The 20,424-nt window shown below is 48.1% G+C and overlaps 1 protein-coding gene across 2 annotated transcripts in view; it reads left to right on the top strand.

The window, feature by feature from the left end:
- LOC119965431 (TBC1 domain family member 9B-like) overlaps positions 1 to 20,424 on the top strand; it is a 66,991-nt gene that overhangs the window by 14,636 nt on the left and 31,931 nt on the right. For both annotated transcript variants that reach the window (XM_038796208.1, XM_038796209.1), the window contains exons 3-11: positions 1,312 to 1,430; positions 1,768 to 1,996; positions 3,226 to 3,484; positions 6,897 to 7,104; positions 8,194 to 8,400; positions 11,040 to 11,192; positions 13,252 to 13,402; positions 15,524 to 15,738; positions 17,004 to 17,121. In XM_038796208.1, the coding sequence (XP_038652136.1) occupies positions 1,312 to 1,430; positions 1,768 to 1,996; positions 3,226 to 3,484; positions 6,897 to 7,104; positions 8,194 to 8,400; positions 11,040 to 11,192; positions 13,252 to 13,402; positions 15,524 to 15,738; positions 17,004 to 17,121 (1,659 nt within the window). The remainder of the gene's footprint in view (positions 1 to 1,311; positions 1,431 to 1,767; positions 1,997 to 3,225; positions 3,485 to 6,896; positions 7,105 to 8,193; positions 8,401 to 11,039; positions 11,193 to 13,251; positions 13,403 to 15,523; positions 15,739 to 17,003; positions 17,122 to 20,424) is intronic.

A 20,424-nucleotide genomic window follows, 5' to 3' on the forward strand; every position in this document is an offset into this window, starting at 1 on the left:
CCATCCACCACCGCCATTTTCCTCAATCATAGAATCGCACTCTATAGGAGAAGGCTATTCGGCCCACCATGCTGTGACAGCTCTTTGATAAAGGTATCCAATCAGTCCCACGCACCCTCTTCTTTTCCCCTTACACCGTCAAGATTTTCTCCTTGAAGTATTTATTCAGATCCTTTTTGAAAGTTACTACCGAATCTCTACCACCCTTTCAGAACATTTCAGATCATAACTGCTCACTCAGTTTAGAATCATAGAATCCTTGCAATTCAGATGAAGGCCCTTTGGGCACCACGGTAGCATAGTGGTGAGCACAGTTGCTTCACAGTTCCAGGGTCCCAGGTTCGATTCCCGGCTTGGGTCACTGTCTGTGTGGAGTCTGCACGTTCTCCCTGTGTCTGCGTGGGTTTCCTCCGGGTGCTCCGGTTTCCTCCCACAGTCCAAAGATGTGCAGGTTAGGTGGATTGGCCATTCTAAATTGCCCTTGGTGTCCAAAAAGAAAAGGTTAGGTGGGGTAACTGGGTTATGGGGTAAAGGGGGATAGGGTAGATGCGTGGGATTTAAGTAGGGTGCTCTTTCCAAGGGCCGGTACAGACTCGATGGGCTGAATGGCCTCCTTCTGCACTGTAAATTCTATGCTTCTACAATTTGGCCTGTCAAGTCTGCACCAACCCAGGGCAGCACGGTGGCCTAGTGGTTAGCACAGCTGCCTCACGGCGCTGAGGTCCCAGGTTCGATCCCGGCTCTGGGTCACTGTCCATGAGGAGTTTGCACATTCTCCCCGTGTCTGCGTGGGTTTTGCTCCCACAACCCAAAAATGTGCAGAGTAGGTGGATTGGCCACGCTAAATTGCCCCTTAATTGGAAAAAATAATTGGGTAATCTAAATTAACAAAAAAAAAAGTATGCACCAACCCTACAAAAGAGCACTCTACCCATGTTCACTCCCCCAACCACCCCCTGCCCTATCCCTGTAACCTAACCTGCACATCCCTGGACATTAAAAGGCAATTTATCACGGCCAATCCACCTAACCTGCACATCTTTGGACTGTGGGAGGAAACCGGAGCACCCGGAGGAAACCCACGCAGACACGGGGAGAACGTGCGAACTCCACACAGACAGTCACCCGAGGCGCAATTGAACCTGGGTGCCTGGAGCTGTGAGGCAGCAGTGCTAACCACTGTGCCGCCATGTTTAAAAAAAGTAAATAATGCGTATCTCCTCCTGTCACCTCTGGTTGTTTTTTGTTTCGTGTTTGATTATGAGTCATTAGTAGTGATCTGGGTGTTTCCTTCTGCTACCCAATGGCTAGGTACCTGCAGGAAAGAGATCACCGGACATTGGGAATGGCTGGAGCTCAATCTCCTACAGACGCTGTCCGTCTTCGACAATGAAGAGGATGTGACGACCTTTGTCAAGGGGAAAGTTCAGGTTAGTGGCAAAATGGTTTACAGACGAGGAATGTGAAGCTTAGTCACTGACCAGCACTTTGACCTCCCTCGTGGCTCACTCAAGAAATGAGTTGCCCCGTTGAGGTATCTGGGAATCTAACTACATGCTGCTGAAATTAAACTGCTCTCTTTGCACCTCAGCGCTGCTACCGGCATGATTTAACGAACGCAGCGAAGGTGGTGTGGGTGCTTACATTGTGAACTCAACAACAACTTGCACCTTTAATGTAGTAAATCCGTTAATCTTACACAACTGAAATAAAGCTATGAAATTTTCAATTGACTCTCACCCCATTAATCTTCTAAACTAATCGCAGGGTATTCTTGCTGAGGAAAACAAAAACAAAGAGGTGAAGGAAGATGAAGATTCCGGAAAGTTCAAGGAGGCAGAATTGAAAATGAGGAAGTTGTTTGGAATGCCGGAAGTGGAGAAGTTGGTGAATTACTACTCGTGCAGTTACTGGAAGGGCAGGGTCCCTCGCCAAGGATGGGTTTACCTCAGCGTCAATCACCTCTGCTTCTACTCCTTCCTCCTGGGCAAGGAAGGTGAGGATCCTCCTCAATATCACATCACGCAGGACGACTGCATGGCGCCGGTTAACAAAGGCGTGAAACCAAACATTTGGGGTTCGCTTCCCGGGGGATAGAATTGAAATACAGAGTTTTGCTAAACTCCTTTCAAACCGCGGTTAGACCACACTTGGAGTTGCTGTGAGCAGTTCTGGTTTCCATATTATGGAGTCACTGGAGAAAGTGCAGGAAGGATTTACCAGAATGACACTGGAATTAAAGGATACACCTTTCCACTTGTTTGGGGGCTCCAGGCTCGGGGCAATGAAAATAAGATAGTGGTCACTAATAAATCCATGGGAATGGTTCAAAAGAATGGTATTGAATGTGAGCAGGCTTGAGGGGGTCATATGGTCTACTCCTATTCCTTAATACTTGGATGCATTAACATGTTAAACCAATGACCAAATGTATGGATATTTTATTTCACCTAGACGTCTCGATTTATTGACCAAACCTTTCCAACCATCACCGTCCCCCCAGCGGGATACTCTGGTCGCACCAATGGCGACCCCCCCCCCCCCCCCCCCCCCCCCCCCCCCCCCCCCCCCCCCCCACAAGCCTGCGGGTTCCCCAATGGTAGAGAACGTGAACAACAGGAAAACCCACTGAGCGTGGTGCGACCGGGAAATCCAGCTGCCAGCCAATTTCAAGCCATCTCCGCTTCCACAAAACCTGCCATGGGGAGGGGGGGCAGGGGACAGGCAGGACAGCATCAGTATAATGGGGGGGGGGGGGGTGCGCAGGCAGGACAGCATTAGAATAATGGGGTCGAGACTTAACCAAACATTTGATGGGCAGCATGGTGGCGCAGTGGTTAGCACGACGGCAAGGTCCCAGGTTTGATCCCGGCTCTGGGTCACTGTGCGTGTGGAGTTTGTACATTCTCCCCGTGTTTGTGTGGGTTTCACCCCCACAACCCAAAGATGGGCAGAGTAGGTGGATTGCCCACGTTAAATTGCCCCTTAATTGGAAAAAATGAATTGGGTACTCTTTATAAAAAAAAAATTTATTTTTAAACTTTTGATGTTTCACATCTAGTACTTTATTGTTTTGTATTTGAGCATCAATAGACGACATTGTAGACACCATTCTCTCCTTTTTGGTTGCGTCTTTGCAATTTTGTGCTGTGCTGATGATTGGGGAGCTGGGTGAGGTATCATCCAACTAATGGATAGTGAATGAATTTGCTCCTCTTGTTCCAGTGAAGCTGGTAATTCGATGGGTTGATGTGACCCAGCTGGAAAAGAATGCCACCCTTCTCTTCCCTGAATGCATCAAGGTGAGCATCAGAGACCGGGAACACTACCTGTCCATGTTCCTCAACATCAACGAGACCTTCAAGCTGATGGAGCAACTGGCCAACATAGCCATGCGGCACCTGCTGGACAACGAGGGTTTCTCTGAAGACAAGTGTCTGCCCAAGCTCAAGAAGTCGCTCAAAAATGTATCAGCACTCAAACGGTTTGTTGTTGCACTGCTATCTCTTTTTTCTGTTTCGGTGCTCTTGATGTGGTTTTGCAACCAACCAAAGGCAGCTTCCAGCCAGCTGCCCATGACGGAACTGATGACATTTCTCGCCTGTCTATCTCTGGTGGCAATGGTGTGGTTATTTCCGTCTCAGCTGAGCTGAGGTTGACAGCTCTGCGGTTAGCACCCCATTAGCTTGACTGTGAGTAGAATGAAGCTGTGACTGTCAGATCTTTGTGTCGGGGAATGAGCAGGTTTATAGCAGCTGGTAAGGCGAGTTCTTCCCAATGTCCTGAGGCTAATATTCCTCCCCCCCCCCCCCCCCCCCCCCCCATCCAAAAACTCCAAAACAAAACAGTTTAACTCATCATTCATCTCAAAGCCGTCTTTGGGATCTTGCAAAATGTTCAATGCATTTGCCTAAATAACAGCGGCAACTGTTCTCCAAAATAATTCCTTGTATTTAAAATATTTCCTATAAAATGTGACACTTTTACATAAATGGTCACTGGCTCTCGGGTTTCATCTTCTGTGGGTGGAATTTTCCCAGAAAATGGCTGTGCAATTTTGCACCCCACCCCAAAAGCAGTCTTTGTACATATTTAAGTCCATTTAGGTGAATGGTAATTTGGGTAAAAATGGTAACGGGCAGCACGGTAGCATTGTGGATAGCACAATTGCTTCACAGCTCCAGGGTCCCAGGTTCGATTCCGGCTTGGGTCACTGTCTGTGCGGAGTCTGCACATCCTCCCCGTGTGTGCGTGGGTTTCCTCCGGGTGCTCCGGTTTCCTCCCACAGTCCAAAGATGTGCAGGTTAGGTGGATTGGCCATGCTAAATTGCCCTCAGTGTTGGGTGGGGTTACTGGGTTATAGGGATAGGGTGGAGGTGTTGACCTTGGGCAGGGTGCTCTTTCCAAGAGCCGGTGCAGACTCGATGGGCCGAATGGCCTCCTTCTGCACCGTAAATTCTATGATAATCTATGATAATCAGGTTCACCCCCAAGCTGAATCTGATTGTCTGCTGGGAGGGCCCGGAAGCATCATGAACTATTTGGCACCCGGTACGAATCCTGTTTCACGGTTCTCCTGGTGTTTTGCCAAAGTTGCGGGATTTGCACTGAGAAAATTATATTGGTAAAGGAGGAGACTATTTATTCCGTTTAATTTATTCCCACCACTCAATCAGACTATGCTGATCTACAATCAACTCCATCCACCCATTTTATCAAAAGTTTAATGATTTCCGATTTAAATGTATTAATTGAGCTTGCAACTATTTTTCTGGGTGGGAGTTCTGCGCTTCCACCAACCTTTGCATGAGGGTGTGTTTCCTGGTTCTGATTTAAGGTTATGTCCCTTGTCCAACCCCTCCACCAATGGAAAAAAAATGATCTCTCTCTAATCTGTCAATTTCTGAGACCAGTATATCCTTTCTAAGGTGCAGTGCCTAGAACTATACACCATATTCCAGATGTGGTCATAACCATATGTGACTTTCTTCTTGTAAGTCATGGATTGTTCATCCTCCACCTATTGATGACATTTTGAGTTAAGGGAACGGGATAACTCGGATAACTCATATTTTATGTTCAGCGTTTGAGGACTGCGGGAAGAAAATTATCCTCGTGTTGCCTCTGGTCCTGTTACCAATTCCATTGGATCTGTGCCCTCTAGTTATTAACCCTGCTGCCGCTTTGAAAAGAGTTCCTTCTTACTTATTCGAGCAAAAACCATGAATGATTTTAAACACCTCTATTAAATCTCACCTTAATCTTCTCCAATCTCTCCACATAACTGAAGTCCCTCATCTCCTACACGTTCAAGTAAAACACTTCTGCGCTCTCTCCAGAACCTTGACATTCTTCCCAAAATACGGAACCCAGAATTGAACACAGCACTATCGAGCTTTGACAAAGAGTCATCCACACCCGAAACGTCAGCTCTGTTCTCTGTCCACAGAGGCTGTCAGCCCTGCTGTGATTTTCTTTCCCCAGCATTCCCTGTTTCTGTTTCAGATTCCAGCACCCGCAGTGATCAATGCCATTGTTTCATTCAGGCTGAAATGAAATGAAATGAAATGAAAATCGCTTATTGTCACAAGTAGGCTTCAAATGAAGTTACTGTGAAAAGCCCCTAGTCGCCACATTCCGGCGCCTGTTCGGGGAGGCTGGTACGGGAATTGAACCGTGCTGCTGGCCTGCCTTGGTCTGCTTTCAAAGCCAGCGATTTAGCCCTGTGCATTACTTCCTTGTTTTTGCACTCTATTCCTCTATTTCTAAAACCTAGGATGCCATGTGATTATTTAGTAGCTTCTTCAATTTCCTATTGGTCTTCCCTTTTTTCACTATTTGTTCTCCCGCTGCATTTGATGGGCCTCCTGAGAGGCTGGGAGAGGGCGGTGGAGTTTTTCCTCCTATCACCACAATCTTGTGATGAAAATGCGCCCACATCATGGTGGGGAGCTCGAGAATGTTAACCCAGTGTTGACGAATGGGCAATGCGGTATGTCCTAGTTAGAATGGTGTGTGATCTGGAGTTGGTGATGTTCCTACGATGCCGTTGCCATTGCCCTTCTCGGTAGTAAAGTGGGCATCAGTCTTGACTCGATGTTAGCACAAAGAAAGGAGTTCCTCTTCTGGGGAAATTGAGGAGAAAGGGTCCCAAACTGAAAAGTGGAACCAGGACATTCTGGAGTGGAGTTGTGCGGGTTCACACTTCCAATCCAGCGCATCGAGCACGTAATCCAGACTGACACTCCCAGAACAGTACTGGGGGGAGCACCATACTGTGTCACCTTTCAGGTGAGGCATTACATTCACATTCCATCTGTGCTTTCAGGTGGGTGTACCTACCTACAGCTCGGGGACTGCCGCTCATCAAGAAGGCAGTTTACCACCACCTCGAGGGCAACTAGGGATGGGCAATAAATGCTGATCTAACCAGCGACACCGACATCCCCTAAAATGATTTATTCTGCAAGGCCAATATTTATCACTCAACCAACATCACTAAAATTGCCTGGTCATTTATCACATTGTTGTTTGTGAGAGGTTGTTGTGCACAGGTCCCCTGCTGCGGTCCCTACATTGCAATAGTGACTACACTTCAACAGGTACCTCCTGTTGACTGCAAAATAATTTTGGGACTGCTTGAGATTGTGAAAGGTGCAACAGAAATGCAAATTCTTTCCTTCTTAGTGGTCATGTGCAGGGAGTTGGGGGGACTTTGTGAAGACTTGGTGAGTATTTTACTTGGTTAATCTTTGGAACTGAAGAAAGAATCGAGGTCTTGGACTTTAAATTTAGTGAGCAACTTGTCCAAATTGCCATTATCCTAATCCTTTCAAACATCGCTTTTTGGAAGTTTTTATTTTTCCTTTTTCATCAAATCTGTCCTTCACCTGCAGGGACTTAGATGCTCGGGCCAAAAATGAGAGATACAGATCCACGTTCCAATTGCCAAAGGATGAACGATTGGACGGGCATACGGACTGCACCCTCTGGACCCCCTTCAATAAAATGCACATCATGGGACAGATGTTTGTCTCCAACAATTACATCTGCTTTGCTAGTAAAGAGGAGGAAGTCTGTAATCTAATTATACCGCTGCGGGAGGTGAGATTGGCACTTGATCTCTGGGTGACCCCGCGTTGATTTTTCTTGTTTTGGGCTCGAGCATTGAACCTTTGAGCAGTTTCCAAAGTCGAAGGGAAGTGACATAAATGCTGGAAATCCTTAGTGGGGTAAATTATGAGGACTTGTGGTATAAACTTTGTCATCTAATTCTTGTGTTATTTCCTGAAATAAATACCAAATGAATTGCCGTATAGATAAATGTGAGGTAGTATGCTTTGATTGGAATAATAAGAAAATTTCATACAGTTGGGATATTTGTCTAAATGAGGGGGGGGGGGTTAAGATAAACTGAAGAATCTGGGAGCGTGGCCACATGAAACGCAGCTACACCTTGTCTGAATGTTTCAATTTTCAGTCGTCTGGTTTTTACCTACTCATCGACTCGCCTTCACCTGCATTAAGAATATTGCAGACCAAGCTCTGGAGTTCATTTCTGGAGCCATAGATTTTGAACTTGTATACATTTGTAGCAGCACACTTGGAATATTTGCTCAGTTCTGGCCTCCATTATGGAACAGATTCAGATACACCGTCAATGGTGTAAAATATTTACAAGGCACGGTAGCACAGTGGTTAGCACTGTTACTTCACAGCGCCAGGGTCCCCAGTCCGATTCCCGGCTTGGGTCACTGTCTGTGCGGAGTCTGCACGTTCTCTCTGTGTCTGTGTGGGTTTCCTCCGGGTGCTCCGGTTTCCTCCCACAAGACGTGCTGTTAGGTGAATTGGACATTCTGAATTCTCCCTCTGTGTACCCGAACAGGCGCCGGAATGTGGTGACTGGGGGATTTTCACAGTAACTTCATTGCAGTGTTAACGTAAGCCTACTTGTGACACTAATAAACATTATTATATCAGAACACCTTTAGGGTAGTAGAACAGCTTTTTTCTTCAGGAAAGAGGAAGCTGAGGGTTGATAGAAGCTGATAGATGTTTTTATGATTCTGAAGCAGTTTGATAGGGATAAATATTGAGTGAATTAAAAGGTTTGAGGGAAAAGACAACTTGGGGTGTAATATGTCAATCTTCTGACGACTACCAGATGATTTATCATTTTCTGTGTCCTATTAGGTGACTATAGTGGAGAAAGCGGACAGCTCCAGTGTTTTACCCAGCCCTCTGTCGATCAGCACCAAGAACAAGATGACTTTTCTTTTTGCAAACCTAAAGGACAGGGATTTCCTGGTGCAGAAAATCTCAGACTTTCTCCAACGAACGCCGTCCAGGAGAAGCTGCAGCAAGGAAGAGCTGCGAAACCCCAAAAGCACAGAGAGTGAGGTAACTCAGAATCTCTGCTCTTTTATTTCAGTTCTTGTCCATGTTTTCACATCCCTTTGTGGCCTTGCCTCCTCCCTATCTGCTTGTACCTCCCTGGTTTTAATCACCCTACCGTTGGTGTTTGACCCCGAGCTCTGGAATTCCCTCTCTAAACCTCGCCATCTCTTTCTTGAAGATCCTCCTTAAAATTTACCTCTTTGACTAAACCTAATGACCGGGATTCTCCGATCCCGCACCGGGTCGGAAAATCGCCCGGGAGACGTGAGAATCGCGCCACGTCGCTCCAACGCCAGGCCACCGATTCTCTGGCAACCGAAGAATCGGCGACAATTGCACCCACGGGGTCGCCGCCGCGCCTGTCAGGGGCCGTTGAAAGCACCCATCCCCCCCCGGCATTTCTCCGAGCCTCAACGGGCCAAGTGCCCGCCGAATTCAACCGAGTCCCGCCGGCATGGGTTACGTATGGTCCTATGTTCCTCTGCGCCGGGCCCCTGTAGGGCTCAGCTATATTGCCCGGGGGCCGGCGCGGAGACGGCAACCCTTGCGCATGCGCGGACCTGCGCCGGCCATAGCGCGCCTGCTTTTGAGCGTCGGAACAGCGGACAGAACTCCGGCGCCATACTAGCCCCCTAGGAAAGGGTGAATGCCTGAGCCTGGAGGCTCGCTGACGCCGGAATCGTTCGTGCCGATTTTGACGCCGGCGTCAACACTTGGCCTGGATTTCGGAGAACCCCGGCCAATATCTCTTGATGTGGATCGGTATCAAATGTTGTTCGGTAATCAATCCGTGGGACATTTTACCGTGTTGAATCTGCTGTATCAATAAAAATTGTTCATCTCCATTTTTAAAAAAATGCATTTTATTACAAACAGGTTACAGCGAATAAACACCCCGGGAAACATACATCCCAGCAATCAACTGTCTGTACAGATTTTTCCTCTTTTTCACCCCTCCCTCCCCCGTGACGAACAGCCCCTCAAACACGGTCACAAACATCCCCCATCTTTCCTCAAATCCCCCTGAACAGCCCCTTAACTCATACTTTATATTCTCTAATCGCAGGAAGTCGCACCGGTCACCCAACCAAACCGCTACCCCCGGTGGCGATGCCGACCGCCACTCCAGCAAAATTCGCCGCCGTGCAATCAGTGAGGTGAAGGCCAAGACATCGGCCTTCCTCCTCTCCATGAGCTCCGGCTTCTCTGAAACCCCAAATATCGCTACCAAAGGGTTCGGCTCCACCTCCTCCTCCACTATCCTGGCTAAGACCGCGAACACTCCCGCCCAAAATCTTCCCAATTTTTCGCAACCCCAGAACATGTGCACGTGATTCATTGGCCCCCGCCCACACCTCTCACACTCATCTGCTACCCCCTGACAGAACCCACTCATTCTCGCCCGAGTTGTTCACCTTCATGTCCATATACTGCCCTCTCCTGTTACCTTGTACCATTCCTCGGGCAGCTTCTACCAAGTATCCATCAGTGCTGTCCTTGAACGAATAAAGGCCAGTCTCGGTTAAAGTTCAATTGCAGATAAAAATTAATTAGAAACTCCAAAAGCTAGGTGGAGGGAGGGGAGCCAGCAGGAACTGGAAAACATGGATTTGCATTTAAAATTTTGACTTTTCCTCTGCTCCGCACAAAACAAACGGAAGAGAAAGACCCCACACCTTCTATTATGAAGAGGAGGAGAGGAGTTCTCCTCTGGGCAATGTTTAATGTCTCAAATACCATCTGAAGTAAATTATTAGAATAACAAAAAAAAAGCAGAAATTGCTGAGAATACTCAGCAGATCTCGCAGCATCTGTGGAGAGAGGAAAACTGAGTGAATGTTTCAGATTGATGACTTTTTGTCTCAATGCTGATCATGGGACTTTGCAGTATATCAATTATCAGCTGTGTTTTTCTACTTTTTCCTTTTCTTACTTTCATCCTTTCTTCTTATTTCTTCCTTCAATTTGACTCCGAGACAACCCACTAATGCATGAGTGTAGAAAGCCGCTTAGAGTGGGGTGGAATTCTTAAAGTACGTCCAGGAGAGTGTTTTCAGTCAGCATGTAGAAAGTCCTACAAGAGAGGGGTGCTACTTGACCTAGTTCCAGGGAAAGAAGCCAGGCAGGTGGTAAAGTGTCAGAGGGGTGAGCATTTTGGCAATAATGATCATAACTCAGTAATGTTAAAGGCAGTTATGGAAAAGGACAAAGATGGACCGGAAATAAAGGTTCTGAATTGGGGAAATCTGCGCCAGGGCGGCACGGTAGCACAGTGGGCAGCACAGTTGCTTTACAGCGCCAGGGTCCCGGGTTCGATTCCTGCTTGGGTCACTGTCTGTGCGGAGTCAGCACGTCCTCCCCGTGTCTGTGTGGGTTTCCTCCGGGTGCTCCGGTTTCCTCCCACAAATCCCAAAAGACTTGCTGTTAGGTGAATTGGTGAATTCTCCCACTGTGTACCCGAACAGGCGCTGGAATGTGGCGACTAGGGTATTTTCACAAAACTTCACTGCAGTGTTAAGGTAAGGCCACTTGTGACAATAAGAAGGATTATTATTATTATTATTATTATTAATCGTGAGTTCAGAAGTGCTGAGGAGGTTGCTCAGGGTTTCTGCTGACCTTTGTGTGGGTTTGTCTTTCAGGTTCTCCCAGAGCAAAGTGAAGGGTCTTCACGCAGCTCCTCTACATCAAGCCCAGGGGTGGTCTTGGACAGCACAGAAGCTGCCCCCACCGCTACACAAGCGCTGATGACCATCTTCCGAAAAGAGCCACAGGAGGAACTCAGCTCAAAGATGGTATGACAAATTCAGAATGTCCAGGTAACACTGCAACAGCCAATCCAGACGCGGAACGGAGATGAAGAGTAATATGGCGCGGGTTAATAAAACCCATAAAAGGAAAGCATTTTGAGTATTGGGGTTCTTTTCTGGAGCAGAAGAATTGGAAAGCAGGGAAGTTGTGTTAGATTTGTATCGAGCCTTGATAAGGCAAAATGTGGGACCCTTTGTACACTCCTGGTCCCCATATTATCAAAGGATGTAAAGGCACAGGAGAGGATACATAAATTATTTATTAGGTATAATCTCTGGTATTATTCAATCATGCAGAATTGAACAGACTGAGGCTCCCACTTGCAGTGAGTCTCGAACTAGAGGTCACAAATATAAGAAAGCCAGGGTGGCGCAGTGGTTAGCACCGCTGCCTCACGGCGCCAAGGACCCAGATTCGATCTCGGCATCGGGTCACTGTCTGTGTGGAGTTTGCATATTCTCCCCGTGTCTGCGTGGGTCTCACCCCCACAACCCAAAGATGTGCAGGTTAGGTGAATTGGTCACGCTAAATTTCCTCTTAATTGGGAAAAAAAGAATTGGGTACTCTAAATGTATTTTAAAAAAAAACAAAGTTAAGAAAGCCACAATAAATTCAATAGAGAATTCAGGAGAACCTTCTTTACCCAGCAGAGTGCTGAAAATGTGGAACTGTAAGCGAGTGGTTGAGGCTCACAGCATAGACCCATTTAAATGGAAGCTGGGTAAACACATGAGGGTAAAACAAAATGTTGATTGGGTGGGGGGGGGGGGGGGGGGGAGTTGAGGAGGGTTGGGAGGAAGCTAGCGTAGACTATTACTTTTCTTTTTTATTTATTTTTTAATAAATTTAGAGTACCCAATTAATTTTATCCAATTAAGGGGCAATTTAGCGTGGCCAATCCACCTACCCTGCACATCTTTGGGTTGTGGGGGCGAAACCCACGCAGACATGGGGAGAATGTGCAAACTCCACACGGACAGTGAGCCAGAGCCGGGATCGAACCTGGGACCTCAGCGCCGTGAACAGCTGTTCCACCTTGTCCAGAACTACATAACCAGAACTTGAAGGGAATAAATTTGAAACCAATCTATGGAAACGATATTTCAGTGAGCGAGTGGGCATTCCATGTCCCAGGCTTCCTTGGGAGGCAGTGGAAGCAGATTATATTGATTTGTTCACTAGATGAATTCTTCAAGAAATATTTTTGTCGACTGTCTATGAATAATTTGAGGCATGAGGTTGGTGTAACGTGATTGGGAGGAATAAGGTGACTTTGGACCTATGGCTGTCCCTTACAGGGGGCTTTCCTCGCCCCATATCTGGATCTGTTGTCGAGAAGTTGATAAGAGATTGAATAGTCAGCAACTCTGTCATCCTTGTATCATACGATTACTAAGATGGTACAAGGCAAAATCGCAATTCCTATGTTCCAAAGTTGATAGCAGGGACGAGAGGCGTTGTGGACACAGTAGAGTATCTGGGATTGTTCTCTTCAGAGCAGGAGATGGTTAAGGAAGACTCGACGGTGATCAAAATCAAGAAAAGTGGAGGAATTGTTTCCAGTTGTGAAATGGTCAGTCACTGTTGGCAAAGGAAGCAAAACCAGGGAATTAGATAGTTATTTGGAAAGAAACCGTGTACAGGGTTACGGGGAGGAGGCAGGGAAATGGCAGGAGGTGAATTGCTCATTCAGTGAGCTGGTGCAGACATGATGGGCCGAATGGCCTCCGCCTGCACTGCAACAATTCTATGATTCTGTGAACAAGAAGACACAGATTGATGCTAATTGGCTTTAAAAAAAATCAGAGGCAGCGCGAGGAGATATGATTTGGAATGCTCCCCCTAAAACCGTGTGTATTTGTATTTGAAGGAGGTGGCGGGGGAGGAAGCAAGAGGGTGCAAATCTTCTGGAGATGGTGGGGAGTGGAGGTGGGCGGTGTGTGGGACACATGCCACGTCTCCATAGAGCAAAATTTTCCAAAACATTCTCCTGTGAAGAGTGAAGGATGAGTGATGCTCCTTATTGTTTCTGTTTTTGGGAAGGCCAAGGAGAAGATGAAGGAGGAATCCTGGAAAATTCACTTCTTTGAATTTGGCCGCGGGGTGTGTATGTATCGCACGCCAAAGACTCGGGATCTTGTGCTGAAGGGGATGCCGGAGTCGCTGAGGGGGGAACTCTGGCTGCTGTTTTCAGGTATTATTGAGAATTTGCGGCAAATCCCGGGCTGCCTGAATACTCAGTTGTATCTTTTATCAAAAAGCTGTAACAGAATGGGCTCAGAATGGAACATGCATGAGATTGTGTCTTGTGTGAGTTCTTTGGCTAATGATGACTGTTTTGAACACTTTCAACTGTTTGTTCCTAATCTGCATCGTCATTTTGTGGGTATGCGTGTGGTACCTTAGCCAAATTAATAATGTCTGGAGTTTTTCCTCCCACTCCACTCAGTCATCTGACATGTCTTGGTTCTTTTGGGGCTTTTCACAGTAACTTCATTGAAGCCTACTCGTGACAATAAGCGATTTTCATTTCATTTCATTTTTCATTTCCTGAACCCGATTACATTTCTAACTGACCTGTTTTTTAATAAGTGGGCAGCAGAAAGTCAGTTGCCATCCTCATAACAATAGATTGGTTTTGACCTCTATCGTACAGCACGGTGGTCAGCACTGTTGCTTCCAAACTCCAGCGTCCCAGGTTCGATTCCCGGCTTGGGTCACTGTCTGTGCGGAGTTTGCACTTTCTCCCTGTGTCTGCGTGGGTTTCCTTTGGGTGCTCCGGTTTCCTCCCACAAGTCCCGAAAGACGTGCTGTTAGGTGAATTAGACATTCTGAATTCTCCCTCAGTGTACTCCAACAGGTGCCGGAGTGTGGTGACTAGGGGATTTTCACAGTAACTTCATTGCAGTGTTAATGTAAGCCTACTTGTGACAATAAAGATTTTTTTTTAAAGCCTCCCCGTCAATTACAATGGGCAGCTTTCATCCAACTTTAAAAGTGGGAGCACTTTCACCTCTGACTCAGAAGAGTGTGGGTTGAAGTCTGAGCGCATGATCCACTCTGACACTCTCATGCGTTACCGAGGGAGTGCTGTGCTGCCGGAGAGGCTTCGGATTAGATTTTATCCCTATCCCAGACTCCATTTCCCTCTCTGGTGGATGTAAAAAAGTCTGTCTGAAGAAGAACAAGGAAGCTTCCACTGCTGTCCTGGTCCAATATTTATCTCCTTGCCCTTTTTGGGAGCTCAATGTGCACAGATTGACTGCCATGCTTCCATTATTACAACGGTCATCACCATTGGATCCTTGTATCAATGGAAAGTGATGGACACACAGCAACCAATCCATTTCAGATGGGTTGGCTTAATTCAGTGCTGATGGCTGAAGAGGCCAATTCTTGAGAGACAGGTTCTGCCATGAGTGTTGCACATAGAGTCATAGAATTGACAGTGCAGAAGGAGGCCATTCGGCCCATTGTGTCTGCACCGGCTCTTGGAAAAAGCACCCTACTTAAGCCCACACCTCCACCCTATCTCCGTAGCTCAGCAACCCCATCTAACCTAAGGGCAATTTATCATGGCCAATCCACCTAACCTCCACATTTTTGGACTGTGGGAAGAAACCTGAGCACCCGGAGGAAACCCACGCACACACACGGAGAGTTTGCAGACTTCGCGCTGACAGTGACCCAAGCGGGAATCGAACCTGGGACCCTGGCACTGTGAAGCCATAGTGCTAGCTACCGTGCGGCCCAACATTGTGTTGTGGTGGTTTGTTATTTCCAGTCAATCGGCTGTAGCCACTGATCATCGCGGCTGGCGCACACCAGTCCATAGGAGGTGTCGGCATTTAACTCGGTCATCAGCGGGTGAGCCACAGGTGCAATTATCAATGGCTTCACGTCACCCATCCAGGCATCCTTGAAGCCGAGCTTTGGGGGTCCTACTGGTCACCTGGCTCCAGCTTCCTCGCCATACAGAAAATCCTGAGGTATTCATGCCTGAGCCAATGAAACAGCCTCTTTTTGATGAGTGTTGATAAACCTGGGAGCTGTGTCTGCCTTTGAGAGGACTCCACATTATTCCAACATGCTTCAAAGTAATTCATTGGTTGTAAAACAATTTGTGGGATCTGGAGTCTGTGCAAGCCCATGTATAAATGCAGCTCTGCCTTTTACTTTTAAAGGCCAAACATCTCTCTCCCTCCAACCAGAGTATCCGCCCTTCCTCGCATCCTCCAAAACCAAGAAATAAATTCATGGAGCGAGTGTCAGCGTTGGGTATGAGTAAACATTTCTTCTTCTTTTGTCCCATTAGGGGCTCTGAATGAGATGGTGACGCACCCAGGGTATTACTCTGATCTGGTGCAGGAGTCTGCAGGGAAGTATAACCTGGCCACCGAGGAGATTGAGAGGGACTTGCACCGCTCCATGCCTGAACACCCGGCCTTCCAGAATGAAATGGGTATTGCTGCCCTGCGGAGAGTGCTGACCGCTTACGCATTCCGCAACCCCAACATCGGGTACTGCCAGGTGATTAACCACCCCCTCCCCGAGCCCAGCAAGGCAGGAAACTTCTCGGACGTTAGATAGTTCTCATGTACCTGCTCTGTTCTGAGTGGCAACAACTTCCTGCAACTTCACACCAACTGGTGCAGTTTTGAAGAAGCTAAGCTGCAGATACAGGGTCAATGTTTTGTGGTTAATGTTGAGGGAATTGTAGCAGCTTCTGCTCAAAGTGTTCAGTGAGTTTTGGCTGTTTTCAGTGCATTCCCTAAACTGAGGGATTATTGTCTACCTTGCTGAAGTCCTTCAGGTGGGAAACACACCCTGCCACATGCTCCCTGCCACACGCACCCCAACACTCGCACGCTCCCCAACACTCGCACGCTCCCCAACACTCTCACGCTCCCCAACACTCTCACGCTCCCCAACACTCTCACGGGCCCCAACACTCGCACTCGCCCCAACACGCGCACGCGCCCCAAAACTCGCACGCGCCCCAACACGCGCGCGCGCCCCAACACTCGCGCGCGCCCCAACACTCGCGCGCGCCCCAGCACTCGCGCGCGCCCCAGCACTCGCGCGCGCCCCAGCACTCGCGCGCGCCCCAGCACTCGCGCGCGCCCCAGCACTCGCGCGCGCCCCAGCACTCGCGCGCGCCCCAGCACTCGCGCGCGCCCCAGCACTCGCGCGCACCCCAACACTCGCGCGCGCACACGCACCCCAACACTCGCGCGTGCACACGCACCCCAACACTCGCACACGCACCCCAACACTCGCGCGCGCACACGCACCCCAACACTCGCACGCGCGCACACGCACCCCAACACTCGCGCACACGCACAACACTCGCACGCGCGCACACGCACCCCAACACTCGCGCACACGCACCACAACACTCGCGCGCACGCACACGCACCCCAACACTCGCGCGCACGCACACGCACCCCAACACTCGCGCGCACACACACGCACCCCCAACACTCGCGCGCACACACACGCACCCCAACACTCGCACGCACATTCACACAGCATATCTCCTCTCAATCCCAGTGTCCTTATCCCAGGAACTTTGAGGCAATTTGTGATGCCACACCAGCTGCTCAGCTGAGATGAGCGAACATTGAGATAACCTGGCACTGTCCTGTGCCATGTGCTTCAGTAGCTCAGTCCCTTAAACAGCTGCCCCACCCCCCCCCCACCTCTCATTGCTTGATTGCAGGTTGACCATTCCCACTTCCTGTGCGCTCCTCTGATGGACCAGATTCTGACCTCTGTCTCCTCGTTCTTTGCAGGCCATGAATATTGTCACCTCAGTCCTGTTACTGTACTGTAATGAAGAAGAGGCTTTCTGGCTCCTGATTGCGCTCTGCGAGCGGATGCTGCCTGATTATTACAACACCAGGGTAGTTGGTGAGTTGAATCCGTATTTTACCTTCTGTTCTGGCCAGTGCACCTCGGGCCTTGGAGAGAGGCGACTGGTGAAAGAAGGGTTAAATTATGGGGGCAGGTTTAGCTCAGTGGGCTAGACAGCTGGTTTGTGATGCAGAGCGAGGCCAGCAGCACGGGTTCAATTCCCGTACCAGGTTATTCATTAAGGCCAGAACGTCGGCCTTCTCAACCTTACCCCTTGCCTGGGGTCTGGTGACCCTCAGGTTAAATCACCACCAGTCAGCTCCGCCCCCTCAAAGGGGAAAGCGGCCTAGGGTCATCTGGGACGATGGTGACTTTACTTTTAGGTTGTACAGACTAGGCTGGTATTCCCTCAAGTATAGAATATTGATCTAATTGAGCTGTTCCCTAATGGTAAACAGAGTTGATCGGCTAGATACTGATAAACGATTTCCTCTGTTGGAGGAAATACAGAGCAAGTTTAAGATTATAGATAGATCATTCAGATGATAACAAGAAGCCTTAACTTGCACACAGAGGAGAGTGGGCATTTGAAAAACTCTCTCACAAACCTCCTGAGTCCAGGGAACCCATTGAAACTTTCCATGGCAATGGATAGATTATTGTGCGGTAAGGGTTAATGGTTACAGAACCACGGTAGGTAAATGGAGTCAAAATACAAATCAGTCATGATCTATTGGAAGGTGGAACCTGCAACACAGGAACGGGAAGAGTTCAATTTATTCCAAAATTGCTTAAATTGTTAGTTATTAAAAGGGATTTCTCGCAAAGATGTGCTGGCCTTGCATGTTTCCACTGTTCTTGACTGATGACTTGAAACACTGGCTGGCCCTGCGTTTTGAAGCTTTTTCTTCTTGGCAAATTAAGCACCATGTCAATTGCTGCCAGAATGGTGGATGCACGGGTGGAAGTGGAAACGTGGGGAATGAGACCAGGCAACAAGAACATAAACAGTACAGAAGGAGGCCATTCGGCCCATCGAGTCTGCACTGACCCACTTAAGCCCTCACTTCCACCCTATCCCCGCAACCCAATAACCCGTCCTAACCTTTTTGGACACTAAGGGCAATTTATCATGGCCAGTCCACCTAACCTGCACATCTTTGGACTGTTGGAAGAAACCCACACAGACAGTGACCCAGCGGGGAATCGAACCTGGGACCCTGGTGCTGTGAAGCCAAGGTGCTATCCACTTGTACTACCGTGCTGTAATGAGTGAAGGTTTAGACGGGCAGCATGGTTGGCGCAGGCGTGGAGGGCCGTAGGGCCTGTTCCTGTGCTGTACTTTTCTTTCCAAGGTCCGGTACACACTCGATGGGCCGAATGGCCTCCTGCACTGTGTAAACAAAAGAGAGGAAGCTGCTTCTTTCTGCAAGAGTTGCCTCAGGAATTCCCGACTGCCTGATGAGTGATTTGGGAAGGATAGGGGAGTAATCAAGAATACAGGAGGGAAGGTGTCACGTGGGCATGTGGCTGAAGCTGATCACATGAGCTGTGGTTTGTGGTGACTTCGCTGATCTCGGGGGAAGGGGTGATAATGCACACAGCGGAATTCTGTCACATGACAGATCCTTCACATCAACTTCTTCATTGAATTTTAAAGTACAGACCCTGTGACTGCTCTGACAGAGCTACATCTTAGCCCCAATCCACTGCTGTGTCCACACAGCCCTGCACATTTCCCCTTTCCGGGTATCTGTGCAATTTCCCTTTGAAATCCCTCTTGAATCTGTTTCCAGTGCCCTTTCAGTCAACACATTCTAGATCCCAACACCAGATCTGGCAGCAATAAGACGGTAAGAAATGGGAGCAGCAGTCGGCCATTTAGCCCCTTGAGTCTGTTCCATCAATCACCAAGATCGTAGCTAATCTGATTATGGCCTTAACTCACTTTTCTGCCAGCCCCTCATAACTCTCAACACCTTGTCGATCAAAAATCTGTCTAATTATATTCAATGGTCCAGCCTTCACTGTTCTGTACGAAAGGAAATTCTGAAGATGGGCCATCCTCTGCCGGAACACATTCCTCTTCCGCCTCTGTCTGAAATGGGAGCCCCCTTGTTTTTAAACTGCCCCCCCCCCCCCCCCCCCCCCCCAGTCCTAGATACCCCCACCGGAGGTAACATCCCCTCAGCATCTACCCTATGAAACGCCCTCTGAAACTTCTGTTTCAATAAGATCACACAATCTCCTCTAAACTCCTAAACTAAAAATAGGTCAACTCATTCAACCTGTCCTTAAAAAAGATAACCCATTCGCCCCACAAATCGGCCAACTTTCTCTGAACTGTTTCCAATGCAAATATATCCCTTCTCAAGTAAGGAGACCAAACAGTACTCTACGTATGATCTTACTAATGACCTGTACAGATTTAGCAAGGCTTACACTCCATCCCCCTAGTAAAAAGACCAACGTTCCATTTACCTTCCCAATTAATTGCCGAACCTGTTGTTGACTTTTTGATATTCATGTGCTTGTTCACCCAGGTCCCTCTGTACTGTAGTATTCTGCAGTGTCTCTTCATTTAAATAATATGTTGGATTTTAATTCTTCCTGCCAATGTGGACAACTTCACATTTGCCATGTTATACTTCGCCAGTCAATGTTTTGCCCACTCACTTATTCTATTTATATCTCTCTGCAGACTTTTGTATCCTCCTCAGAACTTACTGTCCCAACTATCTTTGTAAAGTCAGTAAATATGGCTACAATACAGTCAGTTCCTTTATTCCAAGTCATTAGTATATGTCAAAAGTGGTTCATGCTCATTGGTCCCTGTGGTATTCCAATTGTTACAGTTTACAGAGTTGAAAGTGACCCATTTATCCTGACTCTGTTTTCTGTCAATTAACCAATCATCTATCACACTATTCTATCACCCCAAACACTATGGCCAGGGTTCTCCGGAGCCGCGAGGAGCACACTGGGACCGTGCTAGTCCCCCTCAGGTAGGAACATCACCACCCTGGACTTTGTCCAGGAAAGACCAGAGTGATTCACGCCCATTGTCTCGTGGGCGTGGAGACAGCCCCATTATCAGAGAATTCCACCCGATGTTTTGCAGTAACCGTATATGTGGCATGTTATCAAATACCTTTTGGAAATAAGAACAATACAGCACAGGAACAGGCCCTTCGGCCCTTCAAGCCTGTACCGGTCATGACACCACCCTTGGCCCAAACCCTCAGCACTTCCTTGTGCCGTATCCCTCTATACCCATCCTATCCATGTGTTTGTCAAGATGCCTTTTGAACGCCGTTAATGTATCTGCTTCCACAGCCTCCCCTGGCTTCGCGTTCCAGG

This window comes from Scyliorhinus canicula, chromosome 4 (genome assembly GCF_902713615.1).
Source record: "Scyliorhinus canicula chromosome 4, sScyCan1.1, whole genome shotgun sequence".
Classification (NCBI taxonomy): domain Eukaryota; kingdom Metazoa; phylum Chordata; class Chondrichthyes; order Carcharhiniformes; family Scyliorhinidae; genus Scyliorhinus; species Scyliorhinus canicula.